Raw genomic sequence first — 20,804 nt, 5'->3', positions numbered from 1 at the left:
ATGTCTTACTAATCCCACTAGAAATGTAAATGTGGCAAGAGGACAGAGAAGGATAAGGAAAGAAGCCCTAATGCCAGATTTTCAGCCACTGCTTACGCCCACTCTAGCACTATGGGAATGACTTTCTTCTTTGGATGAAACATCTGGAAATCTTAAACTTCAAACTTGAATTTTAAGTTTGAGGAAAATAAGTTTGTACAAAATGTTATTTAGCCGTAAACTCTCTCTTCTTTTCCATCTCCTGGTTAATTGATATAACGGATTTCCTTAAGGATTAATGTTTTCTATTCACTTTGATAAACAGTTGTTGGGCAACAACTCTAGAAAAGTCCCAACTCTCAGAGTCAAGTGTGCCTTGGTGAATAGAGGAAGTAGAGAAATATAGAAAAAGCAATAAGCAGAATGTCTAAGTCATCACTTTGGAATTAATTGAACATAGATAAAATTGGGAAAGAAAATAAGAAATAAGGGAATGGGCAAGCAGAACCACTTCTGGGAGAGAAGGGGCAAAGTTTGCATAACATTCAACTATGTTAACACTCTACAGCGTTACAACACTGCCATCCATACGCAGTAGTAGCAGTACGTAAACTTTTTATTTAATTATTAGACTATTGAGTTTTGGCTCCAAAGTATTTTTCCAATTCGGATCCTGCTGTTTTTTCGTATATTTTCAAAAATAGTCTTTTTCTTTCAGAAGAAGTAATTCTTCAAATCTAGTTCACACAAGGGGATTTGATATGTTCAGTGAGTTCCTGTATTCAGCAATACCTACTGGGTGCCTACTCTGCCTTAGGCTCTGAGCAAGCTGCAGGCACCCCCTCAAGTCTAGGACTCATTATTTTGCTTTCAGCAAATTTTCACTAGGTGCTTTTCCTCCCCCATGTGTAAGTCCACCAGACCTTAAACCCTTTATGAACATGCAAGCTCCTCCCTTCTGAAAGCGTTTGTGTGAGTAGTTCACAGGCTGGTTCATCTACTGCAGTGTGGCTTTATGAAAGGGGTTTGTTTACATGGTTCCTACAAGGTAGTTGCAGATGTGACTGCATCTTAGAGATACCTGAAATCTTTCAACAGGATCTGATCCAAATGAAAAGTAAGTTATAATTTAGAGAGAGAGTGGAAAAAAAAAAAAATCAGACCTCCCCTTATGGTCTGAAGATGCAAACCCATAGGGGTTAGGAGGCTCATGTACCAAGTTTCATATTCTCATGGTGCCTCCAGCTGACTCACATACTCTGGGTACTGGGATAGCTGAAGAGCTGATGCGCTTGCGGGGTCCCCTGGCACTTGCAAGGTTGCCTGGCATTCAGGTGTGTTATGGCTTCTTATCTCACAGTACAGCAGTAACAACGTTGATTGGAAGCGTACTGTGTGTAGGGACCACGTAAGAGGTTTACTTGAATTAATTCATTTAATTCTCACGGGACAACACTGTGAAGCAGGCACCACTGCTCCCATTTTACAAGGAGGCAGCTCCTTATAAGGAGGCTTCCAAGAGGCTCGGTACCTCGCTCCGGAGCACACAAGGTAAACGGTAGTGCCTACAGGTGAAGACAGGCCTTCATATTCGATACCTCCACGCTCTTAACCACCAAGCTGCCTCGCTGCAGTGTGTCCGTTATCCCTGGGTCAACCTGCCGGCTCTTACGCATCCAGTTCTAGGTGTCGTGCAATGTGACCCAAGAAGCCTTCCTGCCCCTTGAGGGCCGAATTCGGGTCCTCATCCCCGAGACACGCTTCGCCCACCTGGGCAGGGCCGGGATCTGCCTGGTTGGACATCCCCCTGATCCCTCTCCTGGCCTGGGCCGGACTGGAACCCGACCAGGGACGGGCGGCGGAGTGCGCGGGGAGGGAGCCATCTCGCGGGCTGCGTTCGGCCCCCGCCCCCTGGCCGGGCCGAGGGGCGGGACTCCGGCCGCGCGGGCCCGGGAGCAGAAGCCGGCAGCGGGAAGCTACCGCCGTCCGGGCCGCTCTGGGAGAGGCGAGGCGAAGCGAGGCGGGGCGGGGCCGACCGCCACGGGAAGGGGAAGCCGCGCGGGCCGGGAGCCGCGCTGCGCCAGCCGGGCTGCAGCTGCCGCACACCAAGCGCTGAGATGGGGCTGGAGACCGAGAAGGCGGATGTCCAGCTCTTCATGGACGAGGACTCCTACAGCCGCCACAGCAGCATAGATTACGCCGACCCCGAGAAGTTCGTGGATCCGGGCAGCGACCGAGATCCCCACCGGCTCAACTCGCATCTCAAGGTGAAGCCTGGGGCGGGCCCTACCCTGGACCTGAGGCTGACCCAAGCCCCCGCCAAGGCCTGGGAGTGGGGGTGCCCCCTCTAACTTGCTCCGACCCCAACTCCCACCCTCGCCACTGAGTCAGCGCCGCAGGGTACGGGATCCGGATTCCCTCTGTGGGGCCGCCTGAGTAGCCAGGAATTCTTAGCCAAATTCCTGTCCGCCCACCATGACCCTAAGAGAAGGTGGGGCACCGCAGCCAAGTCTTTCTTTCTTGCTTCTCCCACCCCGAGCTCTCCCGTATCCTGGAGAGGCAGGTTGGGCGACAGTTCAGGATCCCTGAGTCTTGTCTCCGCAGGTGGGATTCGAGGATGTGATTGCAGAGCCCGTGTCTACACACTCTTTTGACAAAGTGTGGATCTGCAGCCACGCTCTCTTTGAAATCAGCAAATACGTGATCTACAAGTTCCTGACGGTGTTCCTGGCCATCCCCTTGGCTTTCGCTGCGGGAATTCTCTTTGCCATCCTCAGCTGTCTGCACATCTGGTGAGAAGGGGCACACTGGGGTGGACCGGCTTTCTGAAACGTAGGAATGTTCTTTGCCCCCTGCCCCCTGCCCTCCCCTTCTCCCAGGCCGGCTTGCAGGCGAAAGAAGGTACATCATCTCTGAACGCAGTAGCAGAACTGGGAGGCGTTGAAGGGTAGTGTGCTTTCTTTAGAATTGTAGGTTGGGTTAGGAGTTTAAACAGAAGAAGGAAGGTCCCTCTGTCCACGGGTGTGATCTTCCTTCGAATGCTAAAGCCCAGCTGACTGTGGAGGTGGAGATCTGGAAGCCATGCTTCCAGCCACAGGCTTTTCTCTCATAGGGCCCTGTTTTGACTTGTGCCCATGGTTCGGGGCAGGGCTCTTATTTCTTTCACCACCTTTTATTCAGTCACCACCTGTGCTTGGGGTAAAACAAAAGAGATCTCTGAGCAGAATGCCAGTGACAGTATCATTGCAGAGGGATGTCAGACCTGGTTAAGCAGTGCTATGGAGAGGCGGCTCCAATCCTGTCACTGGCAAATGGCAAGGATGAGAACAGACGAGAGGCAAGATGTGTGCAGTTAAGGTGAAGGGGCCCCCAGCACAAACGAATGAAACTCAAACTGCAGGATAATGAAATGAGAAGGCTTCCAAGTTACTTTCTCACCTATGAGGCACCAACAGGAGTGGCATCTAGTAAAAGGGGAAATAAATATAGAAACCTATTGGACATTTTGGGACATTTTGAGTAACTTTATTCACACACAAAATGCATCATAAAGCTATAGAGAACATTTCTAAGCATTAAAAAATTTAAAAGGAGATGTCATATTTTACCAAGAAGTTTTGTTATTGTTGTTTTTAAAAATGTCCACTTTATTCTGAGAGGAAGAACATTCAGATTATCCCCTGTATGGCAACAATTGCCAAGCTTGTCTTTTAGGGCAGTCCTGCAGAAATATATAACCCCACATGTCTCCATGTCTTTCATAATCACTTTATATGGTATTGCCACACCCTAATACATGTTGTGTTCATTGTTAGAAGTTATGAAATTGTTCTCCATTCCCCTTTACCATCTGAATCAATTTCTTTAGTCAGTTAGCTAGCTAGTTAGTTCAACCAAGAAAATTTATTGAGTGCTTAGGTTGTGCTGGGCACTGGACCCAGAATGAATAAGATGCAAGATCTGCCTTCAGCTTACTCACAGCACATCAGGACAACTGGCTAGGTACAGAGGTGGCTGCTGAGGAAAACCCAGCTAGATCTGTGGAGGAGGGAAGCACAGGGAAGGCTTTTAAAAAGAAAAGGGTCTACAAAGGCTTTTAAAGGATAAATTGAAGTTCACCCAATAAGTAAAGGATAAACAACAAACATCAATTTAATTTGATCACTAAAAACTGTAAACAATTAAACTATATTGAAAGTGCCAAAAAACTGCCAGAGGAATGAAAATCTTTGCCTGTTTACATGAGCAGATCAACAAAGGATGTATATAGTTAAGCTTATATTTTGACATTAGCACATGAATTTTTTTTAAAGATGCCCAAGTCAGTGCATAAAATTTTGGATTCCTAATTGAATAAAACCAGTCATCTAAACTCTATGTCCATTTTCTCACTTTCCAAAATGTGAAAAACTGAGTGACCACATAACATATTGTGAAATGTTGGCTATGAAGCTATTTGGAAACATAGAGTGCCAGTCAACAAAGCTAGGCTTTCCTAAAGCACTTGTGGAATAACTGACAACAAAAAGGTTTCCATTTACTAAATGGCGGAGAGATATAAGTAAAACTACAATTAACCAAATGATGCTTCTCTCCACCTGGCTCTCCTGAGAATGGGAGATGTTTTTTGTGTAGTGCTTCCAGAGGTGAATCATCAAGCCACTTCTTTTTCAGCCACAGAAAATGTATTATTTAACTATAGCTTATTTTTCAAATTACATTCATGTGGGACATTAATATTTAACTGTCATACATTTGTCATCAGGCAGCTGTGATTGCAAGTAGAGGAGTAACTTAAAACAAAAATGTTTAAAAGTTAGTTTATACCTTGATAAAATAGATTTATCATTAATGGATCACATTCCAGTGACACAATAAGACCAGATCAAGGAGAGGCCTTATAGAAGAGCAAACCCATTTGAGTAAACTTTTTTTCTTGGTGATCAAAGCTATGAAAATATGCAGTAATAAGTTCTTTGAACCACACTGCATGGTCACAATGGATCTGACTTTAGATTATTTAAACAAACAAACAACAAAAACAAAACACTCAGAACTCAGTCTGGTGATGCTGGATCCTAGGCCAGAAGTACAGGTCACTAGGGACCGGTGAATTGGTTTGAGTCCATACCATAAACTGAGGTATATGCCATTTGGCAACCACAGGTTATTGGTCATAAGTGGATCATACCAAAGAAATGTGGCTTGGACCCCTCTACCTTTTATTTTTGCTGGGATGCAATTCAAATAAATGGTCCAACTGATGGAAATTCAGTAGTAGCAGTCTCATTTTCCAGAAGACTTTTTAATACAGCAAATTGCTGTGACAAGGCAGTCTTATGGCACTATAGCTAATACAAAGCTAAACAAAAGTCCCAGTTCTAATGGATTTATTATCCAATGGATAAATATATAATCTTGCTAAAATAAATAAATAAGATTTATGTAAGCAATATTTGGTTGGTCACATAGAGCCCCAACCAAGTTTTGGGTCCCTCCAAATTGCCTGGAGTTTCAGAAAGGAAACTAACTGGGATGTTGAGAACACAATTTAAGTTTGTTGTCAGTGGATCACTGGATCCTCTGATCCAGAGTGAGAGAACAACAACTTGAAGAAAATAAAATTAAAATGAGTTCACCACATCCTATGAACTGAGTCCTCAAATGTGGGCAATTGCACTTTGCTGCACTTTTGTCCTGTGTTTAATTCCCTCTTAGGACAGGGAGATCTAAAGAGTTAGGGGAAAGAAAATTTCTCAGCCTAAGAAAGAATGGAAAGTGCATTATATTCTGAGGGAAGTGAATTTGGCTAGGAAGCTTTCCAAACTAAACTTAAGTCAAATTGAGATTATTTTGTCATAATTGTTTCATTATATATTCTGACTTCAAAATAGTTCTATTTATTATTCATTATAATGACAGCATCATGTGGACCTGTCAGGGATGCATAGTAAGTGTTAATCCTGATAGCTGGTCTATAAGATTTCCTATACTTACTTTAATTTGTAGTGATTTGCCCAAGGCCACATATCAAGTGAGAAACATAATGGGATAAGAAGTTAAAAGTTGCTATCATTCAGGTTTCTGTTCAACTATGTAATTCTGAAACACCTAGTAATTAATTTTCTTTAAAAAATTGCTTCAAGTCTTTAGCACTTGGAACAAAACACAAGATAAATATAATCTATGCAGGCAGTCAATATGAATAATTCAGTATTCTAAAAATATCTCAATCACTCAAATGCCTGATCTTCTCTTTACTTTGGGCTAAATACAACAGACCTTTATTTAAGCCACATTTTAATAGCAAACCAAGAAAATCAACCTTACTTCTTTGTGCCCACCCGAGTAATAATAAAAATTCTATTGAAGCCCTCCAACAATGCCTGAGAGTTCACAAACACTTTTGTGCCCAAAAAGCATTACTATGACAAAGAACATTATTCAGAGGACTACAGAAAAAATTAACCAGCCTGAGGAATATGAAAATATGTGGTTATCTTAAGAAAAGGCATAAAGAAAAAATAAATTTAGGATACTCTAGTTTTTCTTGTCTAAGACTTCTGACATAATTGAAGGGCTCTTTTAACTGTACTACACAACCCTTTTCAGTGTGTGTAATTACTGTGGAAAATTAATAATATAAAGCATATGAGAATACTAAATTCACTTCAGCTCAAACATTTACTAAGGGTAAAGGATGTCCTAACTTAAAAAGCTTACATTCTAATAGGAAAGACAGAAATATAAGCGGTAAGCATCCATTATGATATCTTTTGGTAAATTTGAGGATTAAGAAGTTTGTTGCAGTACTTTAGACGCACAAAAAAGGGGTATCCAACCCAGCCTGGTCCAATGGGGAGGAAGTGGGATGAGACAACAGGAAAAGCTACCAGGAAGTAGGACCTCAGAGACATATGAAGATTTAGGCAGTTTAATGTTTAGGGGCAGAGATCAGGTAAATAAATTTACTATTTTGTTTATCTTTTGCTTTACTATTTTAGATTGCCTGCTACCAATAGAAAGAATATTGGTGTTTATCATGTACATTCTTGTTTATTTTTTTTAAGCAACATATTTTCTGTGCATCTTATCATGATGTGGGTCACTGTTCATTTGTTTCAAATGCTTAATCCTGCTTAGGTGAACTGGGCCATTGTTATATCTTTTCATGCATATGCAATAGTCAGTGGCCTTATTTGGTAACACTAATAATCTTTACACATCTCTCTTCCTCCGTTCCAGGATTATAATGCCTTTTGTAAAGACCTGCCTAATGGTCCTGCCTTCAGTGCAGACAATATGGAAGAGCGTGACAGATGTTGTCATTGCCCCATTGTGTAGGAGCGTAGGACGCAGCTTCTCTTCTGTCAGCCTGCAACTGAGCCATGACTGAATACTTGGACCCCAGGTCCAGAGATTTGGATACTGTAATACTTCTTTGTTGTTATAACATAAAGGCACTACTGTTCTGTTAATTCCCCAAATGTTCAAATTAAGAAAGCTATTAAGATGGGCAACCACATGTAGAAATGTTTATTTTCAGATCTTTTCAAATAATGCTTTTCTATATTAAAAGCCAAGGATTTCATATCTAACTTTATAACCAGAATTACTCAGTAGGTTGGCAACACTTAATTTTGAAGGCAGACAGTTCTTGCTTTAGTATGTAAGTATACATTTTGTAATGATGAATCTATAATGATCAAGGGACATTTCTCTCAAACACTACAATAGTTTTGTGTACAGCTGCTCATAAAAATATGGAATTTCTTATTTTTCTTTTACTTTGGAAGTAATACTTTTTAAATTACCTTTGCAGGTAAAGTCATGGGGATACTTAGAGATAAGATAATACAAAGATTCTAGAAATTACAGTAACAAAAGCATACAGTGATGATAGGGGCTCTCAAATATGATAAAACAAGTGTGAAAATAGATTCATGAAAATATGTTCCTTTAAATAGGGCATAGTTAACCTACAGGCATATTTAACAAGATGTTGCAATTTACTGTATATTTTGTACTTATTGTAAATGTTTCTCTAATCAGATTGCTTTAAAGAACTCATTATGTTTGTTATCTTGCTGAGCTAATATATAGGAGGAGTAAATGTGTCTTCCACAAGGAACTTCACTGGTGAGATTGCACTGTCTTGATTACATAAGCATATGCATCTTCTTTGGTAATAGAATGGAAAAGAGAGATATACAAGGCTTTTCTTTCTAACTTTTCCAAGCAAAATCCTGAAGTGTTTTATGGCTGATGTTTATCTGGCTGTGATCTTAATACAAACCCAACTGATATTTCATCTAGGAGATGCTTTCTGTCTTGTAATTAGAAATTAAACCTGTATTCTGCATTCCTATTAATGTTTCGCTTTACCTTCAAGTAATATTGCTGCTATTTAATAACATTTTAAAATAAAGGCTATTTCTGACACTTAAGTACAATTTCAGCTACAGTAATTCACGTAGTAATTTCAGGAGAGTTGTCAATTTACTGGGTCCATGCTACTGAGCTATGTATATATAAATTAAAAACTAACAGCTGCAAACTTTCAAGATGTTATCTAATATGAGTCTTGTTACACAGTATAAAATTATTCTTATTATTTTTGAACTGTAGAGTCCTATTTCAGTGTTATGAGTCACTGTTGTTTTAAAAATCTCTATTGCAAAATGATAGGCATGTACAAAAGATGTCTCTGATGTGAGTGGTTAACTATAATTTGCATATCTTAAAAGTGTATAAATGCTCAAATTTCAGAATTACTATTAGAACTCGGATTAACATTCCTTTGAATATCTTCATAGAGGACAACTCCTCATTCAATGAAGATTAATTTTACTTTCCCAAATTCTAAGGCTGGTGAATATACAGGATGATTGTACTGGAATACTATTGGGGACCAAAGCAAATGAATGATCAGATTATGAAACTCATATCCTTTTGAAGGTAGCTACAAAAGAGATTTTTCAAAGTTGCCTTAGGCCATTCATCCTTAGAAAACACTCTCATGATCATTAACTTCAAGCATTACTACTCATTTGACTATATAGATGTTACTATATAGTTAGTTAAAAAGGTCAATAAGTCTCATGACTTTATACCTTGTATTTAAGATGTTTTTAAAAAATATTTGGATATGTTGATTGGGCAAATGTATTTGATTAATAAAATATCTATTTAAATAAATCATGAGCTTCTATCTTCTAGTTATTGGCAAGTTTTAAAGCCAAAATATATACACAGTCATATAACAAAACCCTATTAACTTGCAAAACGTAGAATATATGATTTCCTTATTTCTGAATAACATTGATCATTTTCAAAATAACTTTTTATTGAGATTTGCCATTAACTATTTTATTTCAAAGATTGAAATTTTGTACCAAGTGAATCCAGGTTTCATGTGCAAATATGTTGGTTCTTTTATTTGGGGGTGGGGAAGAGGTGGGTGATGATGGGACTTTCCCAGTATCCATAATAAACTTTTTAAAAACTCATAAAATGTGTTTATTGCTTTTACTACATGTCAAACTCATCAATAAAGAACATTTTAAAACTAATTTTTCCTTATTTAAAATACTCATAATATATAAAAATACATGAGTTATTGCTTATTCAGGAATGTATTTGTGAAAAATTACAAGATTGGTAATTTAACTTTTTTGTTTTCCCAGCATTTAAGAGGTTCCCTATAAACATTTCTATCACTTGATGAATATGATAGAATAGCATGTTCTTAAACCAACCATACTTCATATTCTTCATGAAATAAAGTATCTTGCTAATGCTAAATAAACTCATATTTCTGTTTTCAATTTTTTAAATAAGAAAATAAAACAATATAAATCACATGTTCTTGGATACCAGTACCATGAAGCCAGACCAGAGTCCAAAATTATTTTTGGAAAGTCAATATGTGAAAAGTAGTTGCTGATATTGGCACAGATTTTCTTGTTGTGAGTTAATCTGGAAAAATGACCAATCTCCAATAATAAAACATGCGTTTAGCTTTTTAAAGTGCTCTTTAAAGTTGTGAAGAACTTAAAAGTCCCTCTTTTCAATAGTTGTCTACATCCCATGAATTTATTTAAATACCTTTCTTGGGAAGCTGTTGGAGTTTAGTGAAAAGAGCCCTGCCCTCCAGGTCAGGCATCTGGATTCCTGTCTCAGTACTGCCATTACTGAGGTGTGTCACCTCCTGCAAATGGTTTAATCTCAAGGTCTCAGTTTTCTTATCTTTAATGAGAGGATTAGACTCAAGGATCTCTTAGGAGCGTCCCATCTCATTGTTTCCTGTGACTTCTGTAGAATGAAGACTTGGCTATGTATATGCATGTATATGCAATCTTGCTGTTCAGTCCAGGAATTTTTTTAAAGGCATTTTTTAAAATCATGAATTTTCTATCAATTAAAGGACTGGCATGCATAAACACAGGAATTAATGCATTCACTTTTCACAGTTCTGTTGATTATGAGACTGTATGTGGCTTTGATTCTTCATGACAGGGATTCCTAGATTTACAACAATTCTAAGTCTTTATTATTGTGACAGTTTCCCCCCAATAATATGTTACTCTGTATTTTAAATTAATTACAATTTATTTTATTTATAGATTTTTCTACCCAAATCACCGCTATACCACCATAATCACGGCCGTCTTCACCTTTTGCCTGCCTAGTCGCCACAGCCTCTTAACTGGTCTCACTCCCAGCTTCAATATGATCTTTTCCGATCCATCTTCCCCTTCAAAAAAGAAGTGATCTCATGAAGACTCCATGTCATTCCCCTGCTTAAACTATCAATTATATGCCATTGCCCTTAGAATAAAATACAAACTCTTGAGCAGTGTTCACAAGGCCTTCCCTATCAACCCACTGTTGTCTTCAGCAACTCTCTTCTGCAGCCCTCACTGAAGTGCCCAGCCCTCTCCTGTCCACGGCAGCATCACTCTTCCCCTCATGGCCTGTCTAACCCTTCCTGTTTCCAGAACTCCGCCACATTAAGTGCTTCTTCTATGTCTTCATACAAAATCTTGTACAAACCCCTATTATCACTTACCACATGGTAAAACTAACCCTGTTAAATAACCCCACTAGACTGCTGGTTAGGTCTTTGAGAACCAAAAATATGACTTCATCTTTGTTTCCTGGGGTTCTAAAATGGTGCCAACCACTTAGTGAGGTCAATCAATATTTTCTAAATGAACAACTACATGAATAAATAATTGAAGAAGATTTGGGATGATTGCAGAGCTGGAGTGGGAATCACATTTTGACATCATAATTTTCTTCATTTGCATGAGGGGTTTGAAAAGTACTGATCCTAATAAGATTTTCCCACTCATGAATCATTAAGTTGGGAAAATGAAAATGTATGTAAAGCATATCAAGTATATTTCATCTTTTGGGGTAATGCCTATCTTTACTCTCAATTTTCTTGCCTGAAATTTATTTTCACAGCTTCAGGGGTAGGAAATGCTAGTACTTAAAACTGGTTTGGAAACATTCTCTCTGGCATTTTAGAATGTTGCTATTTCTTTTACTATCCTATTTCCCATTTTGAAATTTATACTAAAACATTGTTTTTATCGAGTTTTACATTTTAGAAAACACAGTCCCATACACTGTCTCATTTGAATCCAGGACAAATTAAATAGCATAGTGGAGAAATCACGTAAATAATGGCTCAGTTTCTTTAGCTTGCAATTTCATCATTTTTGAATGTTTACTTAAGATAACAAGAGCTTAAAGAATTTTTACAAGATTACATATTACTTTCAGATTAAAAAAAAAGTAGGTAGTGTTGCAATGAAAATGTTGCACCACTAATGCAACTTATCATAAATCAGGATTTGGTATATTTCCTTCCTTCACGGTATATGTGTATGTAGGGAGGACAAGAGAAGGAATTGAAGGAGAGGGAGCAGAAGATAAGGATATACTGGATATCTAGGTTATATTTTTTAGGAATAAAAATAATTTCGGCTTCCATACCTAATCTTCCCAATTTCTTCTCCCTGTTTACCGCCAAATGAGCAAAAGAAGGCACGCTGTTGTATTTTAAAACCATTTTTGCACCCACTCTTCAGCTTCTTTCTTCGGACTATATCTGAACTGCTACCACTGGAGCCTTTACACCTTGATGCTTGTTTAAATGAATGATACCTTTGGGTGAGGTAACATTTCAGTCTATTAGTAGACATCCATTACTTCACTGTGAATGGATGATCTGAGAAGGGGATGCTGAAAACTATATAAGGGGCCCTAGCATGAGGGCCTTGAGTGGAGCGCCACCTGAGAGCATCTTACACTGATTAAAAGACACGCCACCAAAGTGAAAGTCAAGACAGAAAAGGGAGAACAGGAGGCTCCAATGACACAATCTTTACCCTTCACAGTTTTGGTTTTGGACACCTCTGTTCAAACCCCTAGCGAAGAGGTCAATAGAAACTGAAGAGGGTGGAAGGAGTCGAAGTCAGCTAAGACCATAAAGGAAAGTTCCTTATGTCTTGTTAAATAAAAGGGCCTTGGGAGGGGGCATGAGGGCTCTTCTAGAACCCTGTGCCCTAAAGACAATGGCAGAAGAGCAAAAGTTAAAATGAAAACTGTACTACAACTTGTGACCATCTGTCTCTCTTCCACCTCACCTCTCTGTGCTGTTGACTGTTGCCGTGTATCTGTGGCAAAGAAAGAAGACCATGCAGCAGTCAGAGAAATCAGAGGACACCACTTCAACAATTATCCAAAAATAGGACAGACACCTATCTGCCTGCACTTGGACGTGTCAGGTCATTCAGCTTGGCTGCACAGCTGGAGAAGTTGTTTTGCCATTATAGGAAAAGGTAGGGGTGGAGAATGATGAAAGAAAGGAAGAGACATGACTCAGAGTGGGAAAGAGCACATAACCAAGGGCAAATATTTCTCCCAGACATAAATGGATCAGGAAGAGATAGGAGCTACAGGTCATCTTTGGAGCATTCTTTTCTCTCCCTGCCTCTGAGTAGCTTGTCATCGAGCACCTGCCAGTAACAAAAGGGGAGAGAAGGGCAGGAGGCAGGATCTGCCTCTCTAACTGAATGGCACACCAGTTCCAGCCAAGTGCTGGTTCAGCTAACTGGGACAGTGAAACAAGGGAGTCATTTGGAAAGTTGCAGGGATAAACACAGCATTTCCCAGGGAGGCAGGTGGCAAAGATAACATGTTTCTTTTACTGAGGAGGACACCAGTTGGAATCCTTCATGCATTACAACAGTGGGAGAATCCTGATCTCTGGTACAAATAATAACATTTCCATTTGTTAAGCATTTATTATTTGCTGGGCATTTATTTAATCTGCACAATAACTCTATGATGTGGGTTCTATTATTGTTTTTCAGATGAGAAAACTGATGTCCTTAAGTTGAAGAATTTTCCCAAGATCACATGGGAGTCAAGATCTGAGCCAAGAGAGTCTGACACCAGAGTTCAGGCTCTTAATCACTACAGAGATTATCGGCTATTTCTAGGATGTGGGTATGGCTATTCTAATGACTAATTCTGCCTTCCAACCAAAATCTTCTTTTTCATTCATTGTTCAGTCATGTCACCTTTCCTGCTATGAGAAGCACCTTTTTTCTTCCCTTTCTCCCATAAATGGAGTCAGTACAAAGTCCTCAGTGGTGGGAGCTCCCTACAACCTGGTATCTGGGCTCCCTGTACCTTCCTCACTCTGCCCCCTTCTGATCCCTGAGCCCTCCCCTAGCCCTATTCTCTACTTTCCTGAGCACACCATTTCCTTCCCTGTATGATCTGTGCCCTAGGCCCTAACACTCCAGCTAATGTCAGAAAAATATCTTTCAGGGACTTCCCTGGCAGTCCAGTGGTTAAGACTTCGCCTTCCAATGCAGGGGGTGCGGGTTCTATCCCTGGTCAGGGAGCTAAAATTTCACATGCCCCAGGGCCAAAAAAACAAGACATAAAACAGAAGCAATATTGTAACAAATTCAAATAAAGACTTTAAAAATGATCCACATCAAAAAAAAAAAACTTAAAAAAAATTTTTTAAAAAGAAAATTATCTTTCACATGCAATTATTCCCATGTTTTGTAAATTTCATAAACTTGTACTACCTTTAACAAAAACTTTCTTATTATGTATCAGAAACACAATGATGATCTTTCTCCTCAATACTAAACACCTAGACATGTAAAATCTTAATAATTACAGTAATAATTTCTCGTTAGGCTAAGCATATACCTTTCGAGATAGGGGCCATATTTCATATCTTCATTTTATGGAAATTTCTTATCAGTTTGTACAGCTTTTAGTATGTTATCCAATCCTACTGTCATTTATTTTACCTTGAAAATTCTAGGGAAAACCATATATAATTTTATTTTCCTCCAATAGGATAATTTGCTCACGAGAAATTTTAAAAACAGAAAAACCAGATTGGCGTATACAATCATATTAATGGCTTGGTTGTATATTGTCATACTGCTTTTCAATAGGCTTGTACAATTTACAATTGCAATAGCAGTGTATATGTCTCCACACATTATCAGCATTCATGTGTATATATGTATATCAGTAAAAGTTACATATATATGTAATTTTTACTAAGATATTAGGTGGTATTATAGAACAACATTATAGTATTCCATTTTGCACACATAAAATTTTAACAAACATTTTTCTACAGCGATAACTAGTATTGTGATCCCCACACTCATTTTCCCCTAATTTTTGATTCACTTTAATATAGTAATGCTGTCTGTGCTTTGCAATAACAGTTATGATGAACACCTATCATAGGGCATGGTGTTTATATTTCCCACTATTGGCAATGGCTAGCAGAGATCCACCCACTCTTCTTCTCTTCCTTCCCTCTTTCTCCTCCTCTCTGCTCTCATCCAGTCCAATGAACTGAATATTTTAGATGGCTTTGAAGGGTGAAGGCTTACAACGTTTTGCTATGAGACAAAGAAAAACTCAGTGGATCACACATGATCTTGATTTCTTTAGAACTCTGTCTTAAATGATCTAACAAAGTTTAATATTCTTTCTGATTGAAACTTTGCAAATAGTGCACCAAAATAAAGAAATCACCAAATGAACATGTCTGCAAAAACAAACATTTTTTACATACATATTTTCTCACAAAGCAGTTGTGGTAAACTAGTCAATATCATAATAGGGAGCCATATGGAAAATGAGAAGTCATCACACTGGAATATATAAAAAGCATAAGATACAAGCAAGCCTTCCTTCCCAGTTTAGATATGACTGTGTTGAGGCAGTCACAGAAATAGCACACATTATTTAGGGTTAGGTAATATAAACTAAATGAAATCTCCACAGAGTATCTAGCATATTCGATCAATTTCATGGTAGCCTCCGTGTGCAGGGGCCATGAAGAGGGCGGAAGGGGTGAGGGAGGGCCATGATCAAAGCATTGGAAATAAAACATCAAAAAAACTTTTTTATCGTATAGAAAAAACAAGTGAGCAATCAACTGAATTATTTATGTACATTTTATTTAGACAAGAGGAAGATCTTATGATGATTATAAATTTGAAAATAGACCCCGGAAAAAGAGCCAGAGTTGTTGATATTATTTATTCTAAAGGTGAATAAAGGGCCACATAAAAGATGAAAAATATTGTACAAAGAACGATTTTATTAAAGCTATTTTTTTTCTGAGAGAGAGAAAGACTAAGTGGGGTCATCTTAAGTGATAATTTTATTAGAGTAGGCACACGCAAAAAGAATTGTGATCCTAAATATATTGAACAAGAGGAAATGGCAAAAAAGATCATAAACTACTTTTCATGTTAGAACTTTTGGAATGATGAGACAGATCAGATGCAGGCAGTCTCTATGCTGCATGATGAACTAGGGATTCACGTAAAGATTTCCATGATTTCATGATTCTTAGAGTTGAAGAAATATTCAGAATTGGAAAGGAAAATCCTCCCAGTCTTAAAATCTTCAATGAAGCTGGCCCAGCATGACACGCTTCTAGCACAGGGTGGGTTTGGGCTACTTTGAAGCCCTCGCTAAGGCCAGTGCTGCCTCAGCTCTTGCCACAGCCAACACGTTTTGGGTGTGGCTAATGGGAGAATTTAATACAGCTCAACTCCTTTCGTAGCAAACAAACAAACAAAAAAAGAAACCAACAACAACAACAACAAAAACCCATCCTGGCTGCTGTCCAGTTTGTAATTCTTGATTTCACATCCCAAGAAGACTTCAGTTTATAGAAATGGAAAGAACTGCCAGTTCCCTGTAAAGCAACTTGGACAACTTAGCCTGTAGGGTTTCCCCTTAAATGATGCTTCCTTCAATTTCCTTCAAATATTTCTTTAATAGTATGTTACTTCCTTTTCGGAGTTGGGATTCCCTGTAAGTCATCCAGGCTGCCTTACTACTGCTCTTCCTATGATGATGTACAAGCTCTGTTATGTATGTATTTGTGGAGGTTTTTCTTCATCCGTGGTTCTTATATATGAGGATTTTTTGTTTTGTTTTGTTTTTTAGTTTATTTGCTGACATAACTTCTGCCTTTTTTTTCATTTTCCCAAGACTGAATGATTATTTAATAAAAAGCATTCCACACTGTATAGAAACCAACACTCTCTCCCATTAATTCTGTGTATATGGGACTACAGAAATGTCACTGTCCCTGTCCCACATCTTCAAATTGACATTCTCAGGTCACAACAATAAGTCTTCCTAATGGGGACCTTCTGGAAAAACAAGCTATTTCCTCGGTTCATATTTCCCTCTTTTTGTAGCAGGCACCAGCCATCTATCCAAGAAGTATATATTGGGGAGTAAGGAGGGCATCCATCAGCAAGCCCACAGCTGTTGACAGCCATAAGATTAGAGACAAGCACAAAGGGATAGGTCAACACACTGGCAAAAAAATCCTGTGACAGTTAGGGAATAACTCATTTCATTCATAGGGGAAACCCCACCGTTTGGTGCAAGGACATTGATGAGGTAGGCCACTGAGTTACAGAGCCACAAAGAAATGATGTCACTTAGGAGGCGAGGAATAACACCCACAAAAATCCTAGTATGTCCTCTTCCTGACAGATAGTTACTATGGAGTCACAAAGTCCATGGTACTTGGATTCTCTGCCAATGAATTGTACCATAGATCTCAGGGTGCTCACGTGAAAGGGATGAGTGATGAGAGTAGCAGCAGAAGAAGCCATCATCTCTCCAGTTGTCTCCTTGATAACTCGGTCAAAGATGAAACTTCTTTCTGTACATTTCCAAATCATGACTCCTCAACCTTGTCACACTACTGGTAATGTTGTAAAACTTTACCATGGACCACAGTTCCAAGGACCCCTGAACACAGTCTTGGAGTTAAGCCTGTGCACAACCCACACTTTCCATGGATGTTTGCAATGTGCTGAGCCTAACAAAAAAGACCAGGAAGCTGACATACTTGCCGTCCCAAAATATTTCGTCCAACTGTTGGAGGAAGAGGCTCATATCCCACCTTCACATACAAGAGTGGCTGGGACAGGATGGTAGCATCCGCCATGATGGCACCCACTGAGGGACATACAGACTGAGCCACCAAGCAACGGAGCCGGTCTGGGATCATGTGCCAGGGCCACGGGGTTCACTGGCCCACCCTCGTGTGTGCACACTCACTCCCTGCCCAGCTTCTGCCTAACACCTCCCTAACACCTTCAGAGAATAAGCATTTTCAAGTTTCCCCTAGAATGCTGCTTTTCAAAGTTTAATGTGCATTCGAATAACCTGGTGATCTTGTTAAAATGCAGATTCTGATTCAATAAATCTGGGATTGGACCTGAGATTCTGGTTTATAACAAGCTCCCAGCTGATGCTGCTGGTGAGGCTGCAGGTCCCTTTGGGTAGCAAGGCCCTAGTAATTAGCTTGAGTAAGACATGGAGAGAGATGAAGATGAAGTAGCTAAAGACAGAGAAAAGAAGAAACTGAAAGAGAGATTATTTGACCCTCTGAAAGATTCTAGGGCTTACCTGGTGGCACAGTGGTTAAGAATCTGCCTGCCAATTCAGGGGACGCTGGTTCGAGCCCTGTCCGGGAAGATCCCACATGCCCCAGAGCCACAGCTACTGAAGCCCCTGGGCCTAGAGCCCGTGCTCCTCAGCAAGAGAAGCCACCGCAATGAGAAGCCCGTGCACGGTAACGAAGACCCAACACAATCATAAAAGAAAAAAGAAAAGAAAGATTCTACAGTCTGTCCCATAACTATAATCCCCCATACTAGGTTTAAAACACATTCACATTCCCTCTGAAGTAAGTTGAACTGATTGACAGCAAAGCCAGCAGTGCCGAATTAAACACATCCTCCAGTATGTACAAAAGCCGATGTTACCAAAATTTTCCCTGGAATTGGTTAAAAAAAAAAAAACCTTCAATATACTCAGCATATAATTATAAGAAAGTAAAGTTCTCTATAAAGACCAGACCACTTAATAAATGGTCAATATGAACTGATATATACTTTTTGAAGAGTGAAATATTTTATGATTAAGCATTGTTGCCTCAAAGGGAGTGGTTGTAGACATAAATTTCCCCCAGGTAAAAGCAACTCCTGGTAAATAGTTTATTTACTAGGGAAAGGGCCAAAAGGAAAGAGAGTTTCCTTTGTTAAATAATGGAGCTCTGACAAAGCCAGATGGGTTGGTTACAAAACAAAGGGCTTTTGTAAAGGACTCCTCCCAAATATTTACATTAACTTAAGAAAAATATGAAAGTTTTACAGTGTATATCTCCTTATAATTTCATGGTAGTATTCAGGGACTACTACCATTTTTATTCTTTATCACTTCATTAAAATAGAATTTTTAAATTAATTATTTGTTAAAATAAAATATGTGATGTTCTAAATTTAGATCTACTTGTAGGCTGTTCAAACACTCTACTAGTATACTATAAAATGCCATTTATCTCAGATATATATTATATTACATTTTGTTGTCCTATTAGGTTTGCTGAGTGTTAGTCACACTTTGAATAAGATTTATGGAGTTTCCATATTTATAAAGGGTGATCAGAATTTTGTTTCACTTGAATAGGAGGAAATGTAGTCATCGTCCACATATCTAAAATTCTACTTCTCTCAACTAGATGTAATGTAGCAATCTGGCTCACCACTTGACACCAATTTTTCTGAAAAATTGCTATGCCCGAGCCTCATATTAAACATTTTCAATCTTGGATTAGTTAGGACTGTAATTAGCATTACTTTTATTATTTATATAAATCTACCTAGGTAAAAAACAAAATGAGCCAAATATTGATATTTTTACCTCTCTTTTCACGTTTTCTGAACATATTATTCCTTGATCATATCAGTGTTTGGACTAAGACTTCCTCTCTTTAATAAATGTTGGAGCAATTATTTTGGTAGGGCTACTATCCAGTTATTAAAATAGTCAAGGTAGGTAGAGCACTGCTGTCATGATGAAATGATGAACTGAACCTGGAATTTTAGCACAAATAAGAAAGAACTCAATGTGATTTGTGTTTGCTTACATTTAGCATTTTCTCAATATTTAGATTTACTTGTATGCTGACAAATCAGATTGTATTATGATTTTGTTTTTAATGTAATTTATGGGGGAAAACTCAAGGAAAAATTTACATATAAAAGAAAAAGGAAGTCTGTAAATTTTGAATACCTACTCTTAGAGACAAAATTTCGCTGCATTTTCAAGGAAAAATCACAAGTTTCATCATATTGAGTTCTAAATCCGGAACAATAATAATGACGATGACAATAAGATGGCCTAATTTTTGAAAGTAAGGTAGATTGTCAGCTGCTTTGAAAATCATATTCTGCTTAAAGCCAAGAGAACTTATTTTGTGACCTGCTGGGCCCCTTGATCTGAGGCCCTCTGTCAAGCATTGTATTTGAGAAGCCTCATATAGAAAATTTGCATTTACTGTAAGATTAAGAGATTTAGTTATTGTTGTTACCAACTGTTTAATACAAAGATTTTTAAAACATATGTAAAGCTTTCTGAGAATGAAATAAAAGATAGCAAAGGGTATATCGCAGAAATTAGATTAAAACTTGAAAAATTGAAACCAGTCGCTGAAGACCACACACAGGTGATGTAGATTTGGGCTTCTCACATCTTGCTGCATTCACACCCTCACCTTGGCCTCATCTTGGTGGGATTCACTTGTCAGTCCCTTGACTTTGGGCTGAGTCATATGACTTGCCTTGGCCAACAGAACAGGACAGAAGTGTCAGTATGTCATTTCCAAGTGTAGGCTTCTAGAAGTCTTGCACATTTTATCTTGTCTCTTGTGCCTCTGCTGCTCCTTGGAGCATGAGAAGAACCTGCCCTAACTAGCTTGCTGGTCCAAGGAGGGTGAGGGACATATGGAGCAGAGCCAGCACAGGCCTGCTGTGGGAAGCAGAGCTGCCCCAGCCATCCCAGCCTAGACCAGCCGAGCCCCAGCCAAGCCAACCCATGAATCTGTGAAAATAAATGGTTGTTCTTTAGAACCACTGAGCTTTGTAGTACTTTATTTGTGCTGAATTATTGTAGCAATAATTGATACACCCTAAAATTCAATTTTAAAATATGTGTTAGATATATGATGACAAAGAAAGAACCAGTTCACTGCATCTTTTGCTTTTAATTAGCTGTTGTGAATTCAGACATAGTCATCTGTACTGATTTAGTACTTACAACTATATTTTCACCAATTTTACTTAGGACACAGACAAGAATTGTACTTCTCTACACAAGATTTCCTACTCAAAACTTTTCCCAAGAATTAAACTTATTTCAATAATACTGAATAACCA

At 38.9% G+C, this 20,804-nt stretch overlaps 1 protein-coding gene and 1 pseudogene across 1 annotated transcript; one reads left to right on the top strand and one right to left on the bottom strand.

The window, feature by feature from the left end:
• Positions 1-2,012: 2,012 nt before the first annotated feature.
• Positions 2,013-9,739, top strand: CAV2 (caveolin 2). The gene is made up of 3 exons (XM_022582803.3): positions 2,013-2,246; positions 2,584-2,771; positions 7,225-9,739. Exons 1-3 carry the CDS (start codon positions 2,097-2,099, stop codon positions 7,373-7,375), a joined length of 489 nt encoding a protein of 162 aa, XP_022438511.1. The 5' UTR covers positions 2,013-2,096; the 3' UTR covers positions 7,376-9,739.
• Positions 9,740-14,914: 5,175 nt separating this feature from the next.
• LOC149748377 (mitochondrial carrier homolog 2 pseudogene) lies at positions 14,915-18,543 on the bottom strand (annotated as a pseudogene).
• Positions 18,544-20,804: the final 2,261 nt, after the last annotated feature.

The sequence above is a fragment of the Delphinapterus leucas genome, chromosome 9 (assembly GCF_059928025.1).
Source record: "Delphinapterus leucas isolate spDelLeu-1000000601 "Yukka" chromosome 9, BTC_Dleu_Yukka2, whole genome shotgun sequence".
NCBI classification, from domain to species: Eukaryota; Metazoa; Chordata; class Mammalia; order Artiodactyla; family Monodontidae; genus Delphinapterus; species Delphinapterus leucas.
Note: the sequence above shows the minus strand (reverse complement) of the source record. Positions and strands in the feature narration are given on the sequence as shown.